Source organism: Euleptes europaea, chromosome 8 (genome assembly GCF_029931775.1).
Source record: "Euleptes europaea isolate rEulEur1 chromosome 8, rEulEur1.hap1, whole genome shotgun sequence".
NCBI lineage: Eukaryota > Metazoa > Chordata > Lepidosauria > Squamata > Sphaerodactylidae > Euleptes > Euleptes europaea.
The window spans coordinates 58,353,722-58,378,377 of NC_079319.1; the positions used below are offsets into that span (position 1 = coordinate 58,353,722).

The following is a 24,656-nucleotide window of genomic DNA, read 5'->3' on the forward strand; positions in this document are numbered from 1 at the left end:
ACACGGCTGTGTGTGTGTGCGTAAAGGGGGTCCCCTTTTTGGGGGTCCTCAAGGCAAGAGACTAACAGAGGTGGTTTGCCAGCGCCTTCCTCTGCCCAGCAGCCCTGGCCTTCCTTGGCGGTCTCCCGTCCAAATACTAACCAGGGCTGACCCTGAGACGGCTACCCACTGCGAACGATCTCCCTGGCCTTAAGAGAGACTGACACCCTCAACGCTCTGCTCCGCCACGACGCCCTCCCCACCCGCTCCCCCGGAAGGGCGGACCCGCATAAGAAGGCGTGCGGGCTGTTGCTGGCGGGGAGAGGGCGAGCGGCAGCAGGAGGCAGCGGGCGGAGAGACGGGATGGCGGTGCAAAGCGCCCGCGGCTGCGCCGTGGCTTTGTGCAGGTGAGGAGCCCGGCGGGCCGCCTGGGGAGCGCGAGGCTGCGCGGGGCGGACTCCCAGGTGAGCCCCCCGCCCGCGCTGCTCTCGGCTGGGCGTGCAGGGGTGGGGACAGGGCCGGGGCCCGGCTTCGTTGCGCCCTGGGCGAGGCTCACTGCTTGCCCCCCCCCCCCCGCCTCCCACTGCGAACCAGTTTTCGAAAACAGATGCCTTGCCGAGAAAAAGCGAAGCCCGATGCCTTCCTGCACAACTTTGTATCAGACGTTGTAATTAATTATTTCCCGCTGCGCTGTTGTGGCACTGACCTTATGAGAAAAAATTAAAATTCTCAGTTGCATTTTTTTCCCCCCAGAGAAACCAATCTGTTTAAGTAGTAGAAAAGAACAAGAGTCCAGTTGCACCTTAAAGACTTAACAAAAATATTTTCTGGCAGGGTATGAGCTTTCGTGAGCCGTGGCTCATGAAAGCTCATACCCTGCCAGAAAATATTCTTGTTAGTCTTGAAGGTGCTCCTGGACTCTTGCTCTTTTCTACTTTTGCAGACAGACTAACACGGCGACCCACTGTGAATTAAAGGCAGATGGATTCACATTCTAGCTGTATCTGAAGAAGTGAGCTGTGGCTCACGAAAGCCCATACCCTGCCAGAAAATATTCTTGTTAGTCTTTAAGATGCTGCTGGACTCTTGCTCTTTTCTACTACTGCAGACAGACTAACACGGCTACCCACTGGGAATTATCTGTTTGAAACGGTGCCCCTCAGGCCAGTTCTGCGCCCCTTTGGGGTCTGGGCCCTAGGCAACTGCCTAGTCTACCTTAATGGTAGCACCGGCCCTGGGTGGGAGGGAGCTCCTTTTGGATAGGGAGAAGCTCTCTTCGCCGGGCTCCTCGCTTCTCAGACTAGGCAGTGCCCTTGGCTTCTGTCTGCTGCCAGGTTTTGAGACACGCTGCTCTCCCCTCTTTGCCTGGCATGAAATCTTCATGCTAGTGGTTGCAAAATCTAGACAGCTGGTCTCTGTCCTGCAGGGCGGGGGGGCAGCAACGTTCTACATACCTCCAAGGTGCTTAAAAGTTCAGGACAAGAGGTCAATGAAGAGAAAGCCCATTTGCCTAACTGAACTGCATATCTTCATAGGGCTGATAAGTGGCATGCTGGTTAACAATCCCTAAATGTTCTGTATTCCAAACACTTTTGTGAGTTTTTAATGAGGAAATGGCTCATGTGAGGCCACACAGTAAGTAGTAAACAAGCAGGGAACCCACAAAGAGTTGAAGGGGTCACTTCATTTCCCCCTGAATCCCCTTCCCCACACTATTTCTGCCTTTTCTTCTCCTGACAGCCCCATTTTCCTTTCCTCTCCTCTTTCCTTGAGTCCATCTCTCCTTCCTGTTCCCCAGCCAGCTTTTCTTTTATGTGCTCCCAAGTCTTCATCTTTAACGATTACTTATTTGTTTCATTTATACACTGCCTTTCTCCACAATGGGGACCAAAAAGCCGCTAACATCCTTGTCATGTTGTCCAATTCATCCTCACAGCAACCATGTGAAGTGTATTAGGCTGCAAGAGAGTGACTGGCCCAAGGTCACCCAGCAAGCTTCCGTAGCAGAGTAGGGATTTGGTAGGGTCTCCCAGACCTTCGTCTGACGCTCTAATCACTGCACCACACTGGCTCTCAATTTTCCTTCTTTCCCTCTCCCTGACAGCCTCTCCCTGGGAAAAATCTGGCCAAGTTGCAAAAGACATGCAATAGCAAGTCACTCAGGTGAGTTTTGTGGTGGCCACTGCTGAGCCCAGCCAACTTGCACAAGTTGTGCAGAGGTTGCTGCTGGACACAGGCAAGTTGTGTGCATCAGGTCATAGCCACCGTCGCACCTGGGTGAGATGTGCAAACTGAATAGTAGCAAGTTGTACGGTGATTGCTGCTGGGCAGAGCCCTAATGCATCATCCCTCTGGGATACTGTCTCTTACTGACAGAAACCAAGGTTTGAATGCTAACAATATTGTGGTTGTCTAGCAACTTCTACAAGGGCCACTGAGATCTCATTTCTTAAAGGTATAGGTACTACTTCTACTGTCTCTCAAGATAGATTCTTAGATTTCAGATTTCTCCACAAATCTGTTGTGCTGTTGTGGCTGTCCAGATGAAGATTGTTGAAAAATAGATATATTGATGTGCCCAGGAGCAGTCTGCATGATTGTTTGAGAACACAAGAATACATTTTCACAGTTCTCACTTGGATTACTGGCAACAGTTCACCCCTACCATATTCCATTTCCATACTGCTGTGTGTATTACCCCAAGCTCTAAATACTCTGTACTATGTGTAGAGCAGCAGGTGCTGTCTCCCCTAAGAAATGGGGAAAGGGACATGTTATACAGTAACATCTGTCTTCTAAGCTTATTATTTAGTACCCCTGGGATGGGCGTGCTGCAGTCTTACTCCAAAGCACTATCTTTTCTTCGTATAACATTACTTGCCTAAATGTGGATTCGTTACACACAAAAACCTCTCTTAGAATGTGGCTGCAAAAATGGCACGCCTAAAACTGTTCTTGCAACTAGCTGTTCGCTCTTTGAAATATGGTTGGAAGAGCTGTAATATAAGCATTTTCACCTGTGATTCTCTAAAGTGTGTTTCAGCAGCTCTGTCCTGCTGGGTCATTAACTCTTATGCATATTTACTGTAGGCTTTATACTGGTATGTTGGGCAAAGTAAGAAGCTGGACGTCCTGAAATTGTTGTGGTGCCAAAATGCCACTGGACTAAAGTTCTCTGTTGGTTACAAAAAATCCCCTGGAGCTCAGTAGGGCTTATTTCCAAGCAGTGTTCAACAGTGAGGCCTTTTTACTCTGTGAAAAGGCTATACTTAATGCTGACCAGAGCTTGTTCAGTCACAGGTTGTCAAGGCTTGCCATATGGCATCCAATCTGGTGTTGTCATCTGTCTAGCTTTTCACCGCAGGATAGCTCTTGCCCCAGTTAATCCTCCAACCCTCTAATGGGTGTTATGAACGTAGTCGTTTACTAAGGCTGTGAAATAATGGAACTCTGCTGGAGGTAAGTATGATCTGTAGATGTTAAACGAACTAGTTCTAGGGCTAACTACATTACAGATACACTACACTGTGGATCTGGACCTAGTATCTATTTGGTCCAAACTCAAATGCCTGCAAACATCAGAACTGCATCTTAAATGCATAGTTAATCGAAACACACTGTTCTGCCGCTGCTGTTGTTTTTGAGTTGGCTGACATCTCTAACACAAACTTCATCTGTTATAGTTGCAAGGGAAACAAGTCATAAACAAAATGTTTGGCTATTTCAGATAAACATGGTTGGTTTACTTTAGCAAAACAGCTTGTCTTACTTCAGTGAAACAGCTGCTGCGGCCCTAGCTACATGTGGGCGTTGGCTACACTGAACTTGGGGGGACTGATTTCTGCAGGAACACAGAGGGACAGGACTGACCGCTAAAAGTCGCTGCAACTAATGTTTGGTATAAATGAGGACTTCAGGCTGCTTAGCCACAATACAGTAACTCGGCAGTTATTGCTTCACTGTCTGTCTACAAGCTTGTTAAGTCTGGGTCAAGTGTAGTGCTTAGAAGAAAGTTTTAAACCAGAGTCCCGAAACAGCACTGAGTCAGAATTGTAAGCAAAGGTCGTATGTCACGGCTCATGCAGGAAGGAACTGGCGAGCTTCATATTTATCGTGGTAGTGCGCCCTATGCTGATGAGTCAGTCCCTTCAGATTGTAACTTCAGTGTTGGGATACACTTTAAAGTTCCTTAGCAGGCTGCTAGTGAAGAACTTGGGCTAGCCAACTTCGTGTAAGGGTAGTTCACCTTCTCCAACAGGGTCTAAAATCTGCCCAGGCGTTCCTACTAAGAGGCTGTCACTACTCCCTGTGGTGTGTCTGGCCCATCCACAATCCCCTTGACCTCTTCAACTAGCTTTAAAGCCTGATAGATGAAAACTCGTAGTTTGAAAGCTGACTTCAGGCATCTGATAAGGTTATTTGCCTTTAGAACAGACGGCTCAATTGACTAGAGAGCATTCTACAGACTAAAACTTGTTGGGTGCCTGACTGAAAAGCAGGATTGGTGCAGAAAGAATCTACAACATGGATACTGAAGGTGAATTTCCTGGAAACAATAAATGATACAGTAGAGGACACTTCTGGAGATTTTGAAGCCATGGAAAACAGCTAGGTTTTTTTTCTCATGGAGAAAAACAAATGTACTTTCTTGTCAAACATAAATCTTACTGCTTTGACATAACATATTTATAAGTTGGCATATAAAATTGTACTACTCATATTGAAATGCCTTGGTTTTCAACATGCAAGACTGAATACATCTAGTCCCCAAAAGAGTTACAGTCTGCTGTACTTTAGTGGCACATGTTTCATTGTCTGAGAGGTAGAATAAAATAAAGCTCAAAACAAATCTTGTAGTAAATGTGTTTTTGGACAGAGCCAGTATTGGTCTATCGCAACAGGGCTTGTGGAATATTTGAATATTAAATTAAGCTTTATAACATTGAACTGTTCAATTGTGTACCATAAACACTACAGCAAATTGACAGTCACTTAAACAGCTGTTGAAAATACGCTATATATTTCTATAGTACTCAAATAAATTATACAATACAATTTACAACATTAGATTAAGTTTTCATATGACACATCTTGAGTGAGTGAAACCTTGTCTCAAAGCACTTCAGTCACTCCAAAGGAGAAAATGTTTCACAGGAGGTTTCCAGGTTTTCTGCTAGGAAAAATTGAGGAAGTCCTCAGGAGTTTTTCAGGGTTTCTTCTGGGCCGTCACGTCTCTAATATGTAATAGGTAATATGCAAGTATTTCTTTATTGGCTTGCATTTTAATCTTGCCTTCCTGAGGCATTCAGCTGGTATAAAGGGTTTTCTTCCATAGTTCCAACTTTGCAACAACCTTTAAGGTGGCTGAAAGATGGTCCTGGGTCATCCCATGAGTTTTGTAGCAGAGCAGGGGTTTGAACTGGGGTTTGCCTAGTCCCAGTAATACTCAAAGTTCTCTGTTAGCAAAATAGCCTCCTTCAGTTAAGCCCCTTGTGCCCCACCTGCAGTCCCCCATCTTTCTTTGCAAAGAGGTCGGAAGCAGGTATGACTAGATACTTCACAGCTCTTGACTTGCCACCTGCTGAGGCCTCTCAAACACTTTGAGGTAAGCCTTTTCCTTTTTCAAATGCAAGCTGGGGTTTGGCATGGCGTAATCCTGTTGAATTGACAGGCTGTAACAAATGTCGGATCAAAATAGTTGGAACTCTGGTATCAGTGATTGCTTTGGCCAGTATTGGATCAGTACATCATTTCTGTCTGTTTTTTTTTTTTTAATGTAGCTGCTTGTACACACTAGAGAAGTACTGTGGTTCCTTTGTGCTGAAGAAAATCATTGTGCTGCTCCTTTAGAAAATAACTGTATAGGCTACCAAATAGAGTCTTTCTTAACTTAAACCCCACCACCATGCAGTAGATCCATTGAACTAAATACCCATTTTTATGTTCTAGGTCTTTGGTATCTGTGGGAGCTTCTCTAGGATCTGTTACAAAACAAACCCTATCTGCCGCCCTTCCGCCTGCACCTCGGCCCTTCCGGGTCTGTAACCATAACAGAAGCAGCCGCAGAGGAGTTGTCGCAGGCAGTCTACAGGAGCTTATTAGCAAGGTGGGCTTCTTGTCAAAAGCATAGAATCACATACCCTAAACTTCCTTGCCACAGCTCTGTGCCAAAGGAGAAACTGCTGTAGTTCATTCTTGCAAATGGCAAGAAAGTTCCCTGTTCAGACTCTAAAGCCCAGTAGTTTTGAATGTTGCAGTTGGATACTGATGCTGTATCAGTGGGGCGGATGCTAAAGATGCATAGTTGGTTCTGCAACTCTAACCAAGCAATACTGAGGTGGGGGGGCTGGAGCTGCTTAGGAGCTGGTGTGACCCCAGTGCCAGCATCCATGCCACTTATGCCGGCTCCAGGGAGCGATGCGGCAGTGCAAGCCTTGGGCACTGCCTCCCCGGCAGCATTTTTCCGGCACAAGTGGTCACACCAGCATCCAGGGGGCGTTCCTGGGGGTGGAGCTGACATCAGTTCCCCAAGCCCTGTTGGCCTGGGAACACCCCTCTTTGCAGGCAGCTACTTGCACCTGCAAAATACCTGAGGCAGCCCCATGAAACCAAATAGAGGAGTTTCACAGGGTTTTGTCAAAGGTACGTTTTTAACATGTTTTTTCAGACTGGGAAGCCTCAGGAGGCGGTACAGCTGCCCCATCCCCTAACCACCACCCCCACTTAGGGTTGCCCTGCCCAGGTCTGTTCCACATGATATTGCCAGTTCAAGCAAAACTATAGAGTGGTTCATAGCTTCGTGATTAAGCTCGCTTGTGACGCTTGGCTTAGATTGGCACCAACTGCACCCTTGCATCAGTGTCGGGATGCCGCTTCTGAGGATCGCCTGAGCTCTACAGCTGAGGTGCTTCAGACGAAAGGGCTGCGCTTTTTATACAGGGGGATGAGAGGAAATCTAGACTTCTTCCCAACGTCAGTACTTGACTGCCAGCTCGGCAGTAGTAAAAGTAGTTCTTTTTCAAAGATGGTTGGAGGAACTTGGCAAGTTGGCATGGTTTACACCGCTCTGACTTGGGTAACGTGCTCAGTTCAGAAGGGGTCTGGTTATTGGTGGCTTACAGGGCAGCTTGGAGGCTGACAGGGGCGTGTGCCCCTGTGAGCCTCCAAGCTGCCCTGTAAGCCACCAATAACCAGACCCCTTCTGAACTAAGCACGTTACCCAAGTGCCACACATCGCTTAAATTGCATGTCTTCTGAGCTGGGAACTCTGTTTTGGGGGAGGAGGAGATAATCAGGAGCTGTTTCACAAAGGCATTGCTTCCAAAAAGTAACTCTGTCGCCTTCTCTCTAGACTTTGGATGCCTTAATGATCACTGCTGGTTTGGTGACGCTGGTTTTGGAGGAAGATGGCACAGTGGTGGATACAGAAGACTTCTTCCAGTCTCTGGGAGATAACACATACTTCATGCTTCTAGAGGGAGGACAGAAATGGAAGCCAGTACGTGTTGCTTGTGCTCGAGTGGGAAATTACAGGAAGCAACTAGCTGGGCCTGTGTCTGAGACTACTGAGCTTAAGACAGGCTGCTTTAGGCCTAAATGTTATTGGTTCAAACTGCTAGGGCCAACTTAACCACAAGGGGAGGCATACTTTTTTGCTTGGCTCTTCTGAGGAGCACCCTGCCTATTGCATTCTGTTCTGTTCAAAGCCCCCAAGGAGCATCCAATCCTTCTGCTTGTACCCCTTCGCACCAGGCAGTGCTCTGGCCAGTCTAGCCAGGTAGACTGGCTGAGAAATTTATACCCTGCATTTCCCCCCCCCTAACGAGGACCTAAAGCAACATACATTGTTCTCTCCTTCTCAGTTTTATCTTCCCACCAATCCAGCGAGGTGGGTTACTTTGACTAGGTCAAAGTAACTAAGAGAGCCTCTGTGGCAGAGTGAGGGTTTGAATGTGGGTCTCCCAGATCCTAGTCTGACACAGTAACAGCTATAGCGTGTTGACTTTCCACTCTATGGCAGCGTTCAACAAAAGCAAATGTTAATGTTTGGCTGAATCCCTCCAAAAGTAAATGCTTTACTGTAATGTTCTTCTGCTGGAAAGACACTAGGGGGCAGATGCACACCTGCAATTGCATAGCAAAGCAAGGCAGAGAAGTTTACACTCAGACACCTATCCTGTTTTAAGCTTTTTAATAAGCTGTCGTCATGGCTGTGAATTGTGAGGCTGAGTTTCCCCAGTGGAGGAAATGACAGCTCCCTCAGGCCATTTCAATAGTGGTGCAGGGGGAAGGCTTGCGGTCCTGCTCTGAGTTGGGCCAGCAGGCACTGGGGAATTGCATTCCATGCATGGAACTCACAGAGCATGGCCGGCTGACAGGACTGGGGTGAACATGCAGAGCAGACTGGTTTAGAAGACCTGTCTGATCAACTGCTTAGCACAATTTAGACGTAACAGATTCAGTACGCATCTTGATAGTGCTGGGTGCTTGAAGTAGGTTTGTATACTAGGCACCAGCTGGCTACTGTAGTAATACTTGGCACTTGTATAACGCTTAAGTGTTCAAAGCGCTTTACATATGCTATAGAAGACTGCCTTTACAGGTGGCTGTAAGAACTGCCTGTAGATAGGCAAGATCCTTTCTTACAGATCCAAGAGGCTGGCTTGTGAATGCATGGCAGGGACAAGTTTTGAGCCAAGGGCTGGCTGGCTTGTAGCCCAGTCTCTTGGCCACTATGCTATGCTGGCTTTCAGTATTGTACTGTGCCGATTCAGTCTTCCTTCTGGTTATTGGTGCCAACTACAGGGGAAATGAGTCAGTCATCTTGTTCATTGCAGGGCTTTCCTGACAATCCTAATCTCACAGGAGAACACAGGGAAGATGATTCAATCAGTCTGTTAACCCTTCTGTTCAGAAGCGGTGTCCAAATAGCAATTGCTGATTGCATATGAGAAGTTTGTTGCCTTAATGCCCTGTGTGTGCGCGTGGCCTTCCCAAGATTGTCTGCAGCTTGTGATTGGAAATGAGATCATATGAAATATGAAGCTGCCTTATACGGAATCAGACCTGTGGTCCATCAAAATCAATATTGTCTCCACAGACTGGCAGTGGCTCTCCAGGGTTTCAGGCAGAGGTCTTTCACATCACTTACTGCCAGTTCTTTTAACTGGAGTTGCCGGGGATTGAACCTGCGGCTTTCTGCATGCCAAGCAGATGCTCTACCACTGAGAAATAGCACCACCTCTAATGTAGATCCACACTACACTAGAGTGTAGTAGAGCTAGACTAGAGGAGCCTTTAGTCCAGGGGTGGGGAACCTTTTTTTCCACCAAGGGCCTTTGGATATTTATAACATCATTTGCGGGCCATACAAAATTATCAACTTAAAAATTAGCCAACCAAGCCCCAAGCAGGCAGCTGCCCCAGATGACCCTCCCACACACACACACGGACAAGCAGGCAGGCATCCAACCAGTGGTGCACTCACCCACCTGGTGGCACAGGATGCTCTGTTGCACCAGCCGGGCATAGCTGTCCAGCTGCATGCTGGAGTTGTTCCTGCTCCGCATGGTCGGGGCCGAATTCTACAGCTACCTCATCCTGCAGGGATGAAATGAGGACACACTGGCTAAGAACTCACCCCTCCTCGTGTGCATTCTGGCCCTGCCTCCTTTAATCCCTCCATTGTCGCCACTTCCGCCGCCAGTTCTCTTGTAGTACAGAGGGAATGCGTTTCTCCATGGTCCAGGTGGGAAAGGGTTAACACAGTTTCTTGGGCGGTTCTAGGAGCTCCATAGCTGACTACTCTTCTGCAAGCGAGGGGGGAAGGTTCCTTTTTTGGGCAAAACAAACTCACATCTGCCTTGAATAGAGGCTATTCCTGTCCATGGGAGGGGGTGGATCACCAGTCTTAGGTCTGCTACAGATCTGCCAGGACCCATGAAGGGCCAGACCAAATGATTTCGCGGGCCTTAAACGGCCCCCGGGCCTGACGTTCCCCACCCCTGCTTTAGTCCAATCAAGTAGGACTGTTAGTATATATTTAAACATGCGGGGACATTTTGTGCTTTGTTTTGGGCAGCTAAATGTCTTGAGTGGGCACTGCAAACTACTTCTAGGAAGGTGTGTCTAGACTAGGCCAAGGCTGCCATTTGTGCTTGCCTCTTGCAGTGGCAGCTTTAAATGCTAAGACTATACTCCTTCTCCTTAAGAAAGTAAAAGCCTTGTGTCTTTTACTTTCTTAAAGAACACTGCCGACTCTCCTGACTGTTCATTCAATTCCTGTTATCATGCAAGCTTTTCCTGTTACTCCTCTTGCATTTTCACCTCTGCTTGGTTTCTTCTACTCAACTCTCTCAGCCTCTAAATGTACAATCATGTAAGCTTAGCTCTGTTTCTGGGCAAAGACAACACATGATTCCCATCTTTCAAAGCAACTGGCCTCTTAAGGCCTTACATTATTGGCACTCAGTATACAAAATACAGTTTAGAGTTATTGAATTAAAATTGTTCTCTCAACCATATACAAATGTCAGAACCTGCCCTGTTTGTTCTATTTAGGGGCCGAGCTATAACATCACAAATGTACAGAAGCCAAAGAAAATGGGAGTAGCAAACATTACCTTGGATTTGTACAAGCTGAATCCGAAGGACTTCATTGGATGTCTAAATATCAAAGCTACCTTCTATGAAATTTACTCTGTGTCCTATGACATCAACTGCATGGGAGCAAAGAGTATTCTGCGGTAAGTGTATGTTTCAAACAACAAAAGGGTGTTCACTTCATGTAAAATAAGCTGAAGTGGTAAAATGCTTTGTTAAAGATAACTTTGCATTACTTTGACTCGCTTAGCTAGAAGTCCAAGCAAGTTGTGTATGTAACAAAGTCTAATGAAAGACAAATAGGTGCCTTTGTTTTTTTGCTGTCAAGTCACGACAGACTTATGGCAAACCCATAGGGTTTTCAAGGCAAGAGACATTTAGAGGTGGTTTGCCATTGCCTGCCTCTGCGGGCGAACCAGGATTTCCTTGGTGGTCTCTCATCCAAATACTAACCAAGGCCAACCCTGCTTAGCTTCCAAGATCTGACAAAGTCAGGCTGTCCTTGGCTATCCAGATAAGGGCTATAGGTGCCTAAAGCTTGCTATCATTTTAAAGTCTTCAAGTGTGATTTTGACTTGCTTTGCCAACATTGAGAGAAAGCTTAATGTGCAGTGTTATCAAAAAACAGTTGCCGTCAAAAGTGTTAGCTGAAATTTTCTAAAATAGTAAGTTTTCTGCTTTCTAAGGCAGACAACTTCTGAAGCGTTTCTCTGGTAATCAAATGTCAGGAACTTGGTTATCCATAAAACATCTTGATGTGGATTGCAAGGGAGGCAAGGAAAGGATAGGTTGAGATAGGCAGAAACACACTCGAAGTTTCTCTGCAGTGTCATCTGAGGGCATCTGGAGACACTAGGTGGTGGTAGTGCTTGCATCTTCTGGGAAGAAGAAGAGTTGGTTTTTATATGCCAACTTTCTCTGCCACTTAAGGGAGACTTAAACTGGCTTACAATCACCTCCCCTTCCCCTCCCCTCAACAAGCGCCCTGTGAGGTTGGTGGGGCTGAGAGAGCTCTAACAGAGCTGTAACTTGCCCAAGGTCACCCAGCTGGCTTCGTGTGAAGGAGTGGGGAAACAAATCCAGTTCACCAGATTAGCCTCCGCCGCTCGTGCGGACGAGTGGGGAATCAAACCCGGTTCTCCAGATCAGACTCCACTGCTCCAAGAAGGAATGTAATAAAGTCCTTGAAGATGTTCTAGTGAAATTTCTTGCCACTTCATTGTAAGAATCAAATGAAACAGTAAAAGATAGCCACACTAACAACTAGTTTCTGGGTCCCCCAACTTTAGGCAAAAAATAAGTTGGGACTAAAATAAATGACCTACCTGCCCCTTAAAGTCAAGACTTTTTCCCAGTGTAAACGTTTGTGGACTAGAGCCCCCTTTATCAGATGCATGTAGTGGGTATTCACTAGGCAAGTGTTGTAAAATGAGAATATGACAAAAATAGCCATGAAATGAAATTCAGGGTAAAATTCAATTGTAATCAAGTATACAGACAACTCATAATAGTTGAGATAGTAATTTGTTACAGGGCCAATTCCTGAATGTATAGTTAGATTGAACTTGCTTAATTCTGTCTTCATTCTTTCCCTCATTTACCGTAGTAATCTTAGACGAGGAATACATGAGTTTGCTTGACTTTTATTTCACAATAAAATGCTAAGCTCTTCAGTAAGAATTGAGCTGGTCAGATGCGATACTGCAACTCCTTTCCCTTTAAAGTACAGCCCTTGCGTTTCTCTAAATCAAACCTTCAAAATTCAGCAACAGGGGAGGGTCACAACTACATGTGATACTCCACTCTTACCTTGGACATCCCATTTATCCTGGGACAGTGTATTCCAGAACCGAATAAGAGCAAACTAATTGGCAGGTAATGGCCATATATAAATGTACAGAAGCAAATTACTTAGGAGTTACAGTGCTGGCTTCCTTGTGTGAAACTGGTGCTGATGGCATCGTCTAAAACTCTGAGATAAATGGCTACAAGCAAGGCCGTAAATCAAACCTAATTGGTAGGCGATAGTGCTTTCACACACCCTGGATAATGCACTTTCAGTTCATTTTACAGTGCAACTAGATTTATTGTGTAAAACTGCAAAATTCACTTGCAAACAATTGCTGAAATGCATTGAAAGTACACTATTCAGTGTGTGTGAAAGCGCCCTTGGCCAGTACCAGGCAGAATGGGTCAAAGGTTGTGTAGCCTTTTGCTGTCCTCTGAAATTGCCTAAACCAGGAACTAGTAGGAGTACAGGGGTAGACTCTGCCACTTCCAATAAGTGAGCTTGCATGATCCATGCATGTGATGAGATGGGTTCTTTTTACCTATTTGAGGATTAAATTTGTGAAGTCATCCTGGTTTAGCCTTCTTCCCACTTGAGGATATTAGTAAGCAGTCTAGATGGTGAACCATAGCAAGCAGGTCCAGGAAGATGCTGCTACATCTCCATGATGTCCTTGTTGGCATGGCAGAGCTAGACCTGACAATAGTAGCCAAGAGAAATCCACATAGGAGGGGATCCTTTCTCTTTCTAGTATGTGCCAGTATAAATGTATTGCCCCCAAAGGATGACCTGTGTTTGAAGAGTATAACTTCTGTTTTCCTTTCTAGGAAGATTCTCAGACTTCTGTCTCACGCTGCACAAGTAACAGGACAACTTCTCCTCTGCACGGGCACATATGTGCTACAATTAATGGGCGACTGTGAGGATGATATGATTAAAAATACACAGCACTAATATGCACAAGAGCCTTGAATAGCAGTTTTTCAGCTGACACACTTTGAGTGTTCTTCTTGGAACATTATAAAAAATGTATCTTGTGTTTAATTGTCTTAGACTGAGCTTCACACTGGATTGGTCGAAATATAACTGAACAGCTTTACTCTCGAGCTTTTAGGTTTTTATTTGTAAGATAATGATGTGAGAACTGTAAATATGATCGGAGTCTTTTTAACGCAGTGGAAGGGAAGGTGTCTTGAGTAGAGGACTTTTGTGCCATACCTCCAAAATGAAGCGATCTTGGTGTGTCATGGAGGCACTCACTGATGTTTGTCAGTTGACATGACTCCACTACCCACCACGAAAACATTATTGTTTGACAGCCACATGGTACATTCTGAATTGGGTTTCTGTGGCTTGTGTGGAAGCTCAACACTAAGCTACCACTTAAAGTGTTACCTCTTTCACTAAACTGGAAATTAAAAAATCGGTTTCAGTATTGACTTGCGTCTAGTGTGTTAATAGCAGATAATGGTGAATTCCTCACAGAACCAACCTGTACTCAACCTTGTCTTGATACATCAAGCACACCAATTATAATTTGTCAAACTCAAAGATAACTGGTTTCGGCGTGTGTGTGTGTTAAGTGCCGTCAAGTCGCTTCTGACTCATGGCAACCCTATGAATCAATGTCGTCCCAAATGTCCTATCTTTGACAGCCTTGCTCAGATCTTGCAAATTGAGGGCCGTGGCTTCATTTATTAAGTCAGTCCACCTCTTGTTGGGTCTTCCTCTTTTCCTGCTGCGCTCAACTTTTCTTAGCATGACTGTCTTTTCTAGTGACTCTTGTCTTCTCATAATGTGATCAAAATACAATGTGTCTAGCATGTTGGTTTAATATTATATTAGGATGTTGTGTACACATATCTACTCGTATTGGCAAAGCAGATTAGAAGAGGTGGGGGTGAAAATAGGGGGAAAAAGAAAGTAAAAGGGTTGAGCAACAGACAGCCTTCTCTTTCCCCACCCTTGCACTAGCATACAGCAGCAGGAAGGACTAGTCTAGGGAGATATGAAGCAGTAGCTGCCAGCTCATCTCAGATCTATATGCATACCTGAATATGGAAACACACTAAGGAAAGGTACAAAGGCTACCATGTTTTTCAGGGAAGATTAATTTGAAGCTGTGCTCTTACAATAACAGTGAAAGATAGTAAGACAAGTACCTTCAGATAAACCTGTACAACTCATAACCCAACAGGATGAGTCCTGCTTGCCAGTTCTGTTATGACCTTTGGGGGCCCTGTTATTCAGCCCTCCACAAATGCAAAAAAGGCCAGTGCAAGCAACATTACACAGTTGGCAAGGTGCAGACCTCCCTTAAGGTAATGAGTGACAATTGATGCCTGCTGCAGATCTTTCAGTATAGACCTGGACATAGGCTTTTGTGTGATAAAGTATCACTGAAGTCCCTGCATCAGTAGGGTTGCCAACTTCCAGGTACTAGCTGGAGATCTCCTGCTATTACGACTAATCTCCAGCCGATAGAGATCAGTTCACCTGGAGAACATGGCTGCATTGCTAATTAGGCTCTATGGCATTGAAGTCCCTCCCCTCCCCAAACCCCACCCTCCTCAGGCTCCAGCCCAAAAACCTCTCACTGCTGGTAAAGAGGGACCTGGCAACCCTAAGCATCTGGGCAGCCTTACCGCTTTGCACCATTGGACAAGGGTCATACTCTAAGGCCCCTTTCAGATTACCATTCTAAACCGGATGTCATCCATTGTTGGCCCATTTCCAAGTAAAGCAATACTGGGATGGGCATTTCATACAGCTCATTTCAATCCATCTATGAGCTGTTTCTAAAGCACTCTGGCAATTTCAAACAGCGCTATTTCCCCACACACACACACACCTTTTCCTGCAGCGTGTTTTAATATTCTAAGATGTCAATGGGGCTGCTATAGCACTGTGGCATTAAAGCGCTATAGCGCAAATCTTATAACTTTTTTTTAAGCTGAAAAAGAATGTGCATCAGAAAAAGGCAGGGGGGTTACGGCCCTTTCAGAAGCGCTTCAGGCCATTCAAACAGCACACTGGACCAATTCAGAAGCGCAAGGAAAAACTGAAAACAGGAGAAACAGTTTTCATTTAAAAGTCTGAGCCCCATGATGCCAACGGGATGCAAGTGGCTTTGTTGGAACAGGTTAAAACAAAAAGCAGCCAGGAGATAAAACTCTTGAGTTTGAATTGACACAAAAAATCTGTTAGCAACCCACTGCTCAAATGGATTATAAGGGCAGTTTGAAAAGGGCCTAAACTTTCTCTTCTAATTTTTTCTTCATGGACAAAAACATTGCTTCTTAAGAACTGCTATGTATATTTTTTAAAAGTTGTTTCCTATTATGATGGAACAGGCCTACACTGACCGAGATCCCGTCTTTTCTGCAGACTGAAACCTCTCTCCATTCCCCTTGCTACCTGTCTACTAAGGAATGTATATATACATGGAATGTATGCACACAATCATATGTATGATCACTTTCAGTAAAAAGTGTACTTTGGGTGACAGCAATCAGGTTAAGTTATCCTTTATACTTCAAAATCTTTTATGCTACAAAATCTGATTTGTGGCTTTCAGTCTTTATTAAAATCCTCCACTGCTCAAATAGTAGGATTGCTGTCCGGCAGAGGATGGTGGGTAGTGTTGCCAGATCCAGGTTGGGAAACTCTGGAGCTTTGGGGATGGAACCTGGGGGAGACAGGGACCTCAGTGGGGTACAATGCCATAGAGACCACCCTCCAAAGCATCCATTTCCTCCATGCCAGTGGCATTCCCTACAAAAAAGCCCTGGTTCCTATTTCTGACTGGCTTGTTTTCCATCCCAAGGAAAGATTTAAGTAGGCGTTGGTTCTATTGGTTGTAGAAATCCTGGTTTCCAGGTGATGACTGCTAACCAAAGTAGGGCTGTTGAGTTAAAAAAAAATCGGTATAGTTCGGATTCGGCTGAATTCGGCCCGTTTAGATTCGGGATATGCCGAAGTCCGAACTCCCCCACTTCGGGTCCGTGCAATTCGACGGGAATTCAAAGTTCGGGAAAAAAAATTCGGACGAATAAAGCCATTAAAAACACAACCGTGCCTTTCCGTGGCTCTGGGGGGGCATTTTTGGGGTTAGAGGTCCCAAACTTTCAGCGGAGCTTCAAAGGACCCTTCTTGCCAGATCCCCCAAGTTTTGTAAAGATTGGGTCAGGGGGGGCTGAGATATGGGCCCTGAAAGGGGTCCCCCCCACCCTTAATGTGCATCTCTGAGCAAAGCTTGCCGCCCACACACAAAGCTCCCAGCCCCGACAAACAGCTGAGAAGTTTGCAAAGCAACCCAGCTGCAAAGCAACACAAACAAGTAAAGCAACACCTTTGCAACTGCAAAGCATGGAAAGGGACAGAGGCAGCTAGCTATGCATAAGGAGCAGGAGGGGGTGGAATTTCCCCTTTTGCATCAGACTCGGGACCAGGCAAATGCATTCTTTAAGTCACCATTTGAAAATCAGTTTTGAGCAAGGATCAAAATAGACCTAACCAATCTTATGAATGAGGGAAAACCTGAGGATATACAACTGAAGCCCCCCCTCAAACCAGGGAGAGAGAGACTTGAGGGGGCACCCCCCCAGGCAGAACGGGCGAAAGCCCTCTTTGGCTTCCCCCCACCCACAGAAACTGCTCCCTCCCCCCACACACACAGACTCTGCTTTCCCCACACACACACACACACACACAGGAGAAAAAGTATAGATTAAAGCCCCCAAAGGGGTCTTACTGTGGCTGTCTTCTGTTCCATTAGGAGGGGCTGGGAGGAGGACTGGGTAATCCAAGATGATTCCATTTAAGCACGGGACGTTTTGCTCTGGAGATGCATACAGGGTGATCCATTCATCCCAATAGGGGAAAGGGGAAAGCCCATATCTCGGGGGGCCCTGACCCAATGTTTACAAAGCTTGGGTGGTCTCTTAAGAAGGCTTGTCTGAAGCTCCGCTCAAAGTTTGGGATCTGCACCCCCAAAAATGCGCCCCCTGCAGCCACAGAAAGAAAAGGGAGGGAGACGATATTTCTGCCCCCACTGAACCCATCTTTACAAAACTTGGGTGGTATCTTAAGAAGGATTGTCTGAAGCTATGCTGAAAGTTTGGGGGCTGTATCCCCAAAAAAGCGCCCCCTGCAGCCACGGAAATGGAAAAGGGGGGAGGGAAAAGGGGTGGAGCCCATATCTCGAGACCCCCTGACCCAATGTTTACAAAACTTTGGGGGTATCTTAAGAAGGCTCATCTGAAGCTTCACTGAAAGTTTGGGGTCTGTACCCCCAAAAATGCGCCCCCTGCAGCCATGGAAAGAAAAAGGGGGAGCCCATATCTCGGGACCCCCTGACCCAATGTTTACAAAACTTGGGTGGTCTCTTAAGAAGGCTTGTCTGAATCTCTGCTGAAAGTTTGGGGTCTGTACCCCAAAAAAATACACCCCCTGCAGCCACAGAAAGGAGCGAATGTGCACAAGCACCCACACACACACACGAGGATTTCCCTCTCTCTCTCTCTCCCCGGCCGAGCCGCACATCAGCTGATTCCTCCAGTACTCAATCCTGACTGATTGGCCAGAAGAAGACCCAGCTTGGCCACCGATTGGCCGGGGGAGGAGAATGCTGCTTACTGACGGTTATGCTGCTTACTGCTGCCCCAAATTGGCCAGATTTATTCGTGAACTCCTGAACTCGCTGAATTCGGCTCCCCGGTTGCCTGCCATTTTTTAGTTCGGTTCATCCCGAACTAAAAACCACCGAATCAGGGGAAATTCGGCTGTTTTTGAGTTCGGGCCAAACCGAATCAACAGCCCTAAACCAAAGGATTAACTTGTCCTTTTTCTTGTTTGCACAACCTTTCTTTTGTGCTTTTTCATGCCTTGTAAGTCCTCATTTCTTTGATCATTCATTTACTTTTCAACTGTAATTCTGTTCCTGGCATATTTTGCCCTCTGCTTACTCATGTATAATTTTGGTCATATTAAACCCAGAAAACACTGGTGGTTCTTGAAAAAGTACAGTATGTATATTTTTCTTTAAACATACATTTTGGTAACAATAGAAAAGAGCAAGAGTCCAGTAGCACCTTAAAGACTAACAAAATTTCTGGCAGGGTAACAAGCACAGCAGAACTTATACTAATATATGAATGCACTTATAGTGGGACTTTGCATGCATATTCCTTTCCTTTATTGAGATGATATCCATGTCAGAAGAACATATGAATCTGCCCCTTAATCAAATTATTACTCATTCATATTAGTGAGCTGGGCAAATTTCTTGACTGAGGCCCAGTTGCACGTTGTGAGCCTTCAGTCTTCCCTGGAGAAGTTCAGTAGAGAGAGTGTGAGATTAAAGTGTTGGTCGTCTAGATTTTGCTTCAGCAATCTAAAAGGAAAACTAGTTTCAGGCTTTTAACCTCCTGTGCAGAGGGACAAAAGAAAGGGAAGAGACAGCAGACAGGAGGGGAATGTCAGAGCAAGGAAGCGCCTGAAGAAACATACCAAATCCTGACTGGCTTTTCTGGCTCTCTGTTATCAGCTAGTGGAAAAACAGGTGGTTAGTTGATATTACATTGCAACTGCTGGCTGTTATTTCCTTGCATGTCGCTTTTTGACTGGCTGCATTACTAGCCGGCAATCAAACAGTTTAAAAATGTTTTGCTGTTTCTCTTCCAAAAAAGGAATTCTGACTGAAGTCCTCCTTCTGGTTGACTCAGCCACTGCTCATATTCAGTAGACAAAGTACCCCTGCTTCCTGTTTGTATTTGGCCTTTGGATTTTCCCTTTTACCACCCTCTCCACAAAATATTAAATACTGCACAACCCAAGTGTTTTTTTTAATGCAGCCCTTTTCATGCTGCCTAAGAGGCGTTTCTCTGCCCTGCATTTGTAAATGTTAACCTTTCAAACACAACAATTCAGTTTTATTAAATCGAGAGACCAGATTGGGATTCTTTTTCTAATCTGAAGGCCTGTGTGTCACACCTTGCTCAGAAACTTGTTCTGAATTCAGTCTTCCTCATTTTACACCCTTTCACGAGGTCCTGCGGATGTTTTTCTCTCTCACGAATACTTCATGCCAGCCTAGCTGTTTTGGAGTGGGAGCTTGCAGGCACAGTTCTAGCCACAGCTGTCAACTAAATCTCTGCCCTATCCCCCCACTGTCTCCCGTCACCTTATTTCAACCTCTCAGGCATCTGAGATCTAACCAGTGAGATCTAACCTCTTTGCCACCGGCGGGAGGTTTTTGGAGTGGAGACTGAGGAGGGCGGGGTTTGGGGAGGAGAAGGACTTCAATGCCATAGAATCCAATTGCCAAAGAAGCCATTTTCTCCAGGTGAACTGAACTCTATCGTGGGGTTGCCAGGTCCCTCTTTTCCACGGGTGGGAGGTTTTGGGGGCGGAGCCTGAGGAGGGTGGGGTTTGGGTAGGGGAGGGACTCCAATGCCATAGAGTCCAATTGCCCAAGCGGCCATTTTCTCCAGGGGAACTGATCTCTGTCGGCTGGAGATCACTTGTAATAGCAGGAGATCTCCAGCTAGTACCTGGAAGTTGGCAACCCTACTCTATCGGCTGGAGATCAGTTGTAATAGCAGATCTCCAGCTAGAACCTGGAGGCTGGCAACCCCAGTGGGAAGTGCTTGCAGACTTGTATGTAACTGCAGCCAAGGGCAGTTTTAAATCCTGGCTCCACCCTCTCCTTAGAAATTGTACCCATTGATTTCCTGCAATAAATTTTAACCTTGTCCTGTCAGGTTTTACTGATCAAAACCAACACTGTACCAACCCCCCCCCCACACACAATAAGAATTAGCTCTGGAAGGGAACAAAATATGGGCAGACAGAAAATGCCTGTATTTGTTCCTCCCTCAGGACCAGTAACAACTGATGATGGTGGTTGACATTGGTGAAACCACACAGAGAACAGTTAAACTCGTTTTCCTCCTTGCACCATCGCCCCAATCCAAACTGAGGCCTCTGTGACAGCAAGTTATTTACAAATGCTCCAAATATCTGTTCACAGATCTCAAGCGACTCATCTGGTTTGACTCTCAACCTATATCTAGGCTGTCCTATTTCAGACTGAGGATGGGAAGTCACATGACTGTTCTTCCATCTGGGGGAAAAAGATTCCTCCACAAAGAAAATTAGCTGTCAGGGTGAAGTTTAAGGTCTTTTTCCTAGCTTGCTAGATTTTCTATGTGGGAGCATTTCTGGGAGTTAAGGCAGAGCATTTAAGGTCTCTACCTGCAATGTGATGTGGTATAACCCAGACAAACACATGCCAGCTCAGTGCCAGCTAGGCCCATGAGCTAAACTTTTAGTTTCTGCTTAAGAATCACAGTAGCTGCCATGGGTTTATTGGGAGGTTTAGCAAATGTTTGTGATACTCTTTTAAATAACTTGAATGAAAGATGCTGTGTAAATACAAAGTATTCTTTAATAACTAGCTTTCCAATTCTGCTGTCATTTGTGGGATTGTAAATAGATCTCTTGTCAACAGTGGAAGGCATTTAAAAATGCATTAGATCTTTAATTATGTACATCCCATCCTGCTCCCCATTTAAGTATTTCTACCAAATGTATTGTCTTGTCTTTAACTATTCATTTGAAATATCTAGTGCAATGTTCTTGCAGTGTTAAACCCATATAGCCTGACAAAAAATAACACTCTCCATTCATATAAGTTGGAAATACATCATGCAGTCTTTTGTCGAAAGTATTTGTCTTTGGTAGGGTTACCACAATGTAATTTCTAGCTGCATAACCAGAAGTGACCATGTCACAGGACGCTCTACACTCAACACTCTATGGTAAAAATCACAGATCTTTGAGTTAATCCTTAAGTATCCTACAACACTTCCACTCATGCAAGAGAAGACACTTCCATTGTGAAATCACCTCCACTCATGCAACCAGAAATTACTCACAGCATCAATGGAAACCATTTTACTCCCCCTATTTTGCTCCTGCTGCTGTATGGAGCAGCAACAGGGAATAGAGCCGATTGGCAGGATGTTGTCAAAGTGGGCAACCTGGCATGCCTAATCCTGGGCCATATCGCTAAATTGTAACTATGTAGCTGAAAACAAACTTTAAGGCGCAGGCAAAAATTGCACATGTTACTTACATGGCTGCATGTAAATTTCACAACAGAACCCAGAGCGATTCCATGGGGTTGCAAGGAGAAACCAGCAAGCACGAATGTGGGAGGCACCGAACCCCTCATGACAGTCTGATGTTAAATCCCTGTGTTGTCCCCCAACAAACATAAGGATATGGACTTTACTTTGGATAAGGGCAGCCTATTACCTATTTCTCCAATACAAAAACTCAATCCCTGTCTTTTTAGTTGTCCCCTGAAAAGGAACTCATACAATACATTTAAAATACGTGTTTGGAAATCAGAAATAGATTATCATGCTGGATTTCCAAAACTGTAAAGTGAACAGAGACCTCAAATTGTTGGGTAATTGTGAAACCCTGGCTATTTTATTTCTTATTGATCAAAATCATTTGATAGGCTATGTAAGAGCCAGATTGTTGAGGTAGAGTTAGGGTTGCCAACCTCCAGGTAGTAAAGGACGCAAATCCCAGGTAATTATTTGCGTTTCACCAAACGAGGCTTCATCAGCCTATAGGTATGAATTGCATGTATTAAGATTTTTTATATATACAAAGAATTTTTGATACATTTTAATACATATTTAATACATTTTAATATATTTTATTTTTATTATAATCAATGTATGTATAAGACTCCTAAAGAACAGAGATTAAGTATTAAAAGTTAAAACAAGCCTTGTTTGTCTCAAAAAAGTTTTCCAATGGCCTTAAAAAAGGTCCAGTACTTTCAAAAAGAGAATTTCTGCAGGAATATTGTACTAAACCATTCTTTCTAAGTAAGCCTCACCCTCTGAGACCTAGCTGTTGATAGTTAGTCAGTGGAGGCACATGTATGTATAAGACTCCTAAATAATAGTAATTAAATATGGAAAGTTAAAAACAAACCTTGCCTATCTCAAAAAAATTACCAATTGCCTTTAAAAAGGTCCAGTATTTACAATAGGAAGAGAATTTCTGCAGAAATATTATGCTAAATTATTTTTTCTAAATAAGCATCTCCCTCTGTGACCCAACTGTTAATAGTTAATCATTGGAAGCACATGTATGTATAAGACTCCTAAAAACTCCTAAAGAGTAGAGATTGAATATAAAAAGTTAAAACAAACCTTGCATGTCTCAAGAAGATTCCCAATTGCCTTAAAAAAGGTCTAATGCTCTCAGGAAGAAGAGAATTTCTGCAGAGATATTGTGCTAAATTATTCTTTCTAAATAAGCCTCTCCCTATTAGAAAAAAAATCTACATTTGCTAAACATGTTGGACAAACTAAAAAAATCTACATTTGCTAAACATGTTGGACAAACAATGGTTTACAGGGACATCTGAATGTAGCCTATCTCTCAGTTTAATTTACCTCACAAGATAGTAGTGAAGAAGAAAAAGTGGGAACCACAGACACAGCAACTAAGTCGTGGGACTGTGGCTCACTGGTAGGATATCTGCTTGCCAGGAGAGTCCCTGGGATCTCCAATTAAAAAGATCAGGACGTAGGTGATGTAAAAGTGTGGAATCCCTCTAATCGTACAAATATTATTAAAATAATAAAAAGTGATAGGATGACCAAGCACATGACAATTGTTACGAACACTTTCACTAAGGCCTGCTTGCCTGCTTGCACTACACCATTATGGTATAGTGGTTAAGAGTGGCAGACTGTAATCTGGAGAACCAGGTTTGATTCCCCTCTTCTCCACATGAAGCCTGCTGGGTGACCATGGGCTAGTCACAGTTCTCTCAGAACTTTCTCAGCCCCATCTACCTCACAAGGTGCCTGTTGTGTGTGTGGAGGGGGGAAAGGGAAAGTGATTGAAAGCAGCTTTGAGACTCCTTATGGTAGATAAAAGTCAGGTCTAAAACCCAATTCTTCTTATAAACTGCAAAATATAGTATTTTCCCTTTTTTACATTCTGCCATAACAAAAGCTTTGTGAAACTGCAAGCTCACAAACTGTCTAGCAAGTTTGATCCAGTCACTTTAGATGCTTTGAGCTTCTCATCTACTTTACTGGCATTTGTTTAGCTTTATATGCTTTAAAAAATTGCTGCTTCATGCATTATCATGGTTGTTTCCAAATAACTTTTCTTCTCCATTGTAGATCGAGCATGATTGCAAGGAAAAATTGTACCTTTCATCATGGCACAAAACTAATTACAGGACTCATTCACTGATAGCTGTGCCAAACAAATATAAAATGTGTAGAAATGGATTGTATAGACTGGCCTTAGTGGTTAATTAGAGTTCTGTGTTTATTGTCTCTGCTGTTTCTATCACGTTGTCCTACATTTTACAGGGGTGGGGGAGGTGTTATATCTATTCAAACTATGTTATCTAATGTTTTAGGATGAAAGTGCCATTCTTTCTTCTCCGAGAAACATCTACATATTCTTTTCTTTTCTTTTTGCAGGTTAGCTATACCCACATGCTTCCCTGGGATAAGCCTACTTCTGACCAAATCAGCCAGACTTTACCCAGGGAGAAGCTTCCAGTGGGAGGGAAAGAGGGAAAGCTGAAGGAGGGGGGCAAAGATAAAAGTACTTTGGCTGGTGGGTGGGAAGGAGAGAAGGAAGCAAGAAATGGGGAGGGATTATGGGGGCTACCAGAAAAAAGGATAGAGGAAATAATGGGGGAAGGGGATACAGGGAAAAGTGAGAAGAAGCCCCCCACAAGTCCTTGTATGTCCCCCATTTGTCAGATTGATTTAATAACACAGGTTAGATTCCAGTGTTTAAATTCCTCATTCAAATGTTTAAAATGGCAAAATGACTGAATCCATATCAAACTTTTTTTTCTTTTAACAAACCACCAATTACTCAATCCCATTTATTATCAAACTAGGACATTGTAATGACCTCTGGTAACTGCTAAAACAGATTTCCACATTCTGGTTATCAATAATGTCAGCATTTGCAGTATGAATAACAGTACAACATACTTTGAGCACGTTTTAAGCACAGCTTTTTAGTTCTATACCAGGCGTCCCCAACCTTTTAGAGCCTGCATGCTCCTTTGGAATTTCGACCCCGGGTGGTAGGTGAAACCACACAATGGCTGTTGCAGGAGGTGGAGCCAAGAACAAAATGGAAGCCACAGGGGTTGCTGGAGAGGCAGTGATGTCACTTATGGCGTGCACTGGAAGGGACATCATCATGTTGC

The 24,656-nt window shown here is 44.6% G+C and overlaps 1 protein-coding gene across 1 annotated transcript; it reads left to right on the plus strand.

Annotated features, from left to right (window-relative positions):
* The first annotated feature begins 342 nt into the window (after nucleotides 1-342).
* CIDEA (cell death inducing DFFA like effector a) lies at nucleotides 343-13,324 on the plus strand. Its single transcript, XM_056854499.1, has 5 exons — nucleotides 343-386; nucleotides 5,929-6,085; nucleotides 7,331-7,477; nucleotides 10,540-10,724; nucleotides 13,198-13,324. The coding sequence occupies exons 1-5, from the start codon at nucleotides 343-345 to the stop codon at nucleotides 13,322-13,324; spliced, it is 660 nt and encodes a 219-aa protein (XP_056710477.1).
* The last annotated feature ends 11,332 nt before the right edge of the window (nucleotides 13,325-24,656 follow it).

What these genes read in the sequence shown, in the direction of transcription:
- CIDEA (XM_056854499.1), top strand. Translation starts at nt 343, where the DNA reads ATGGCGGTGCAAAGCGCCCGCGGCTGCGCCGTGGCTTTGTGCAG. An exon ending in TGCGCCGTGGCTTTGTGCAG is followed by an intron (nt 387 to 5,928) that starts GTGAGGAGCCCG and finishes TTTATGTTCTAG; the next exon opens with GTCTTTGGTATCTGTGGGAG. An exon ending in TACAGGAGCTTATTAGCAAG is followed by an intron (nt 6,086 to 7,330) that starts GTGGGCTTCTTG and finishes CCTTCTCTCTAG; the next exon opens with ACTTTGGATGCCTTAATGAT.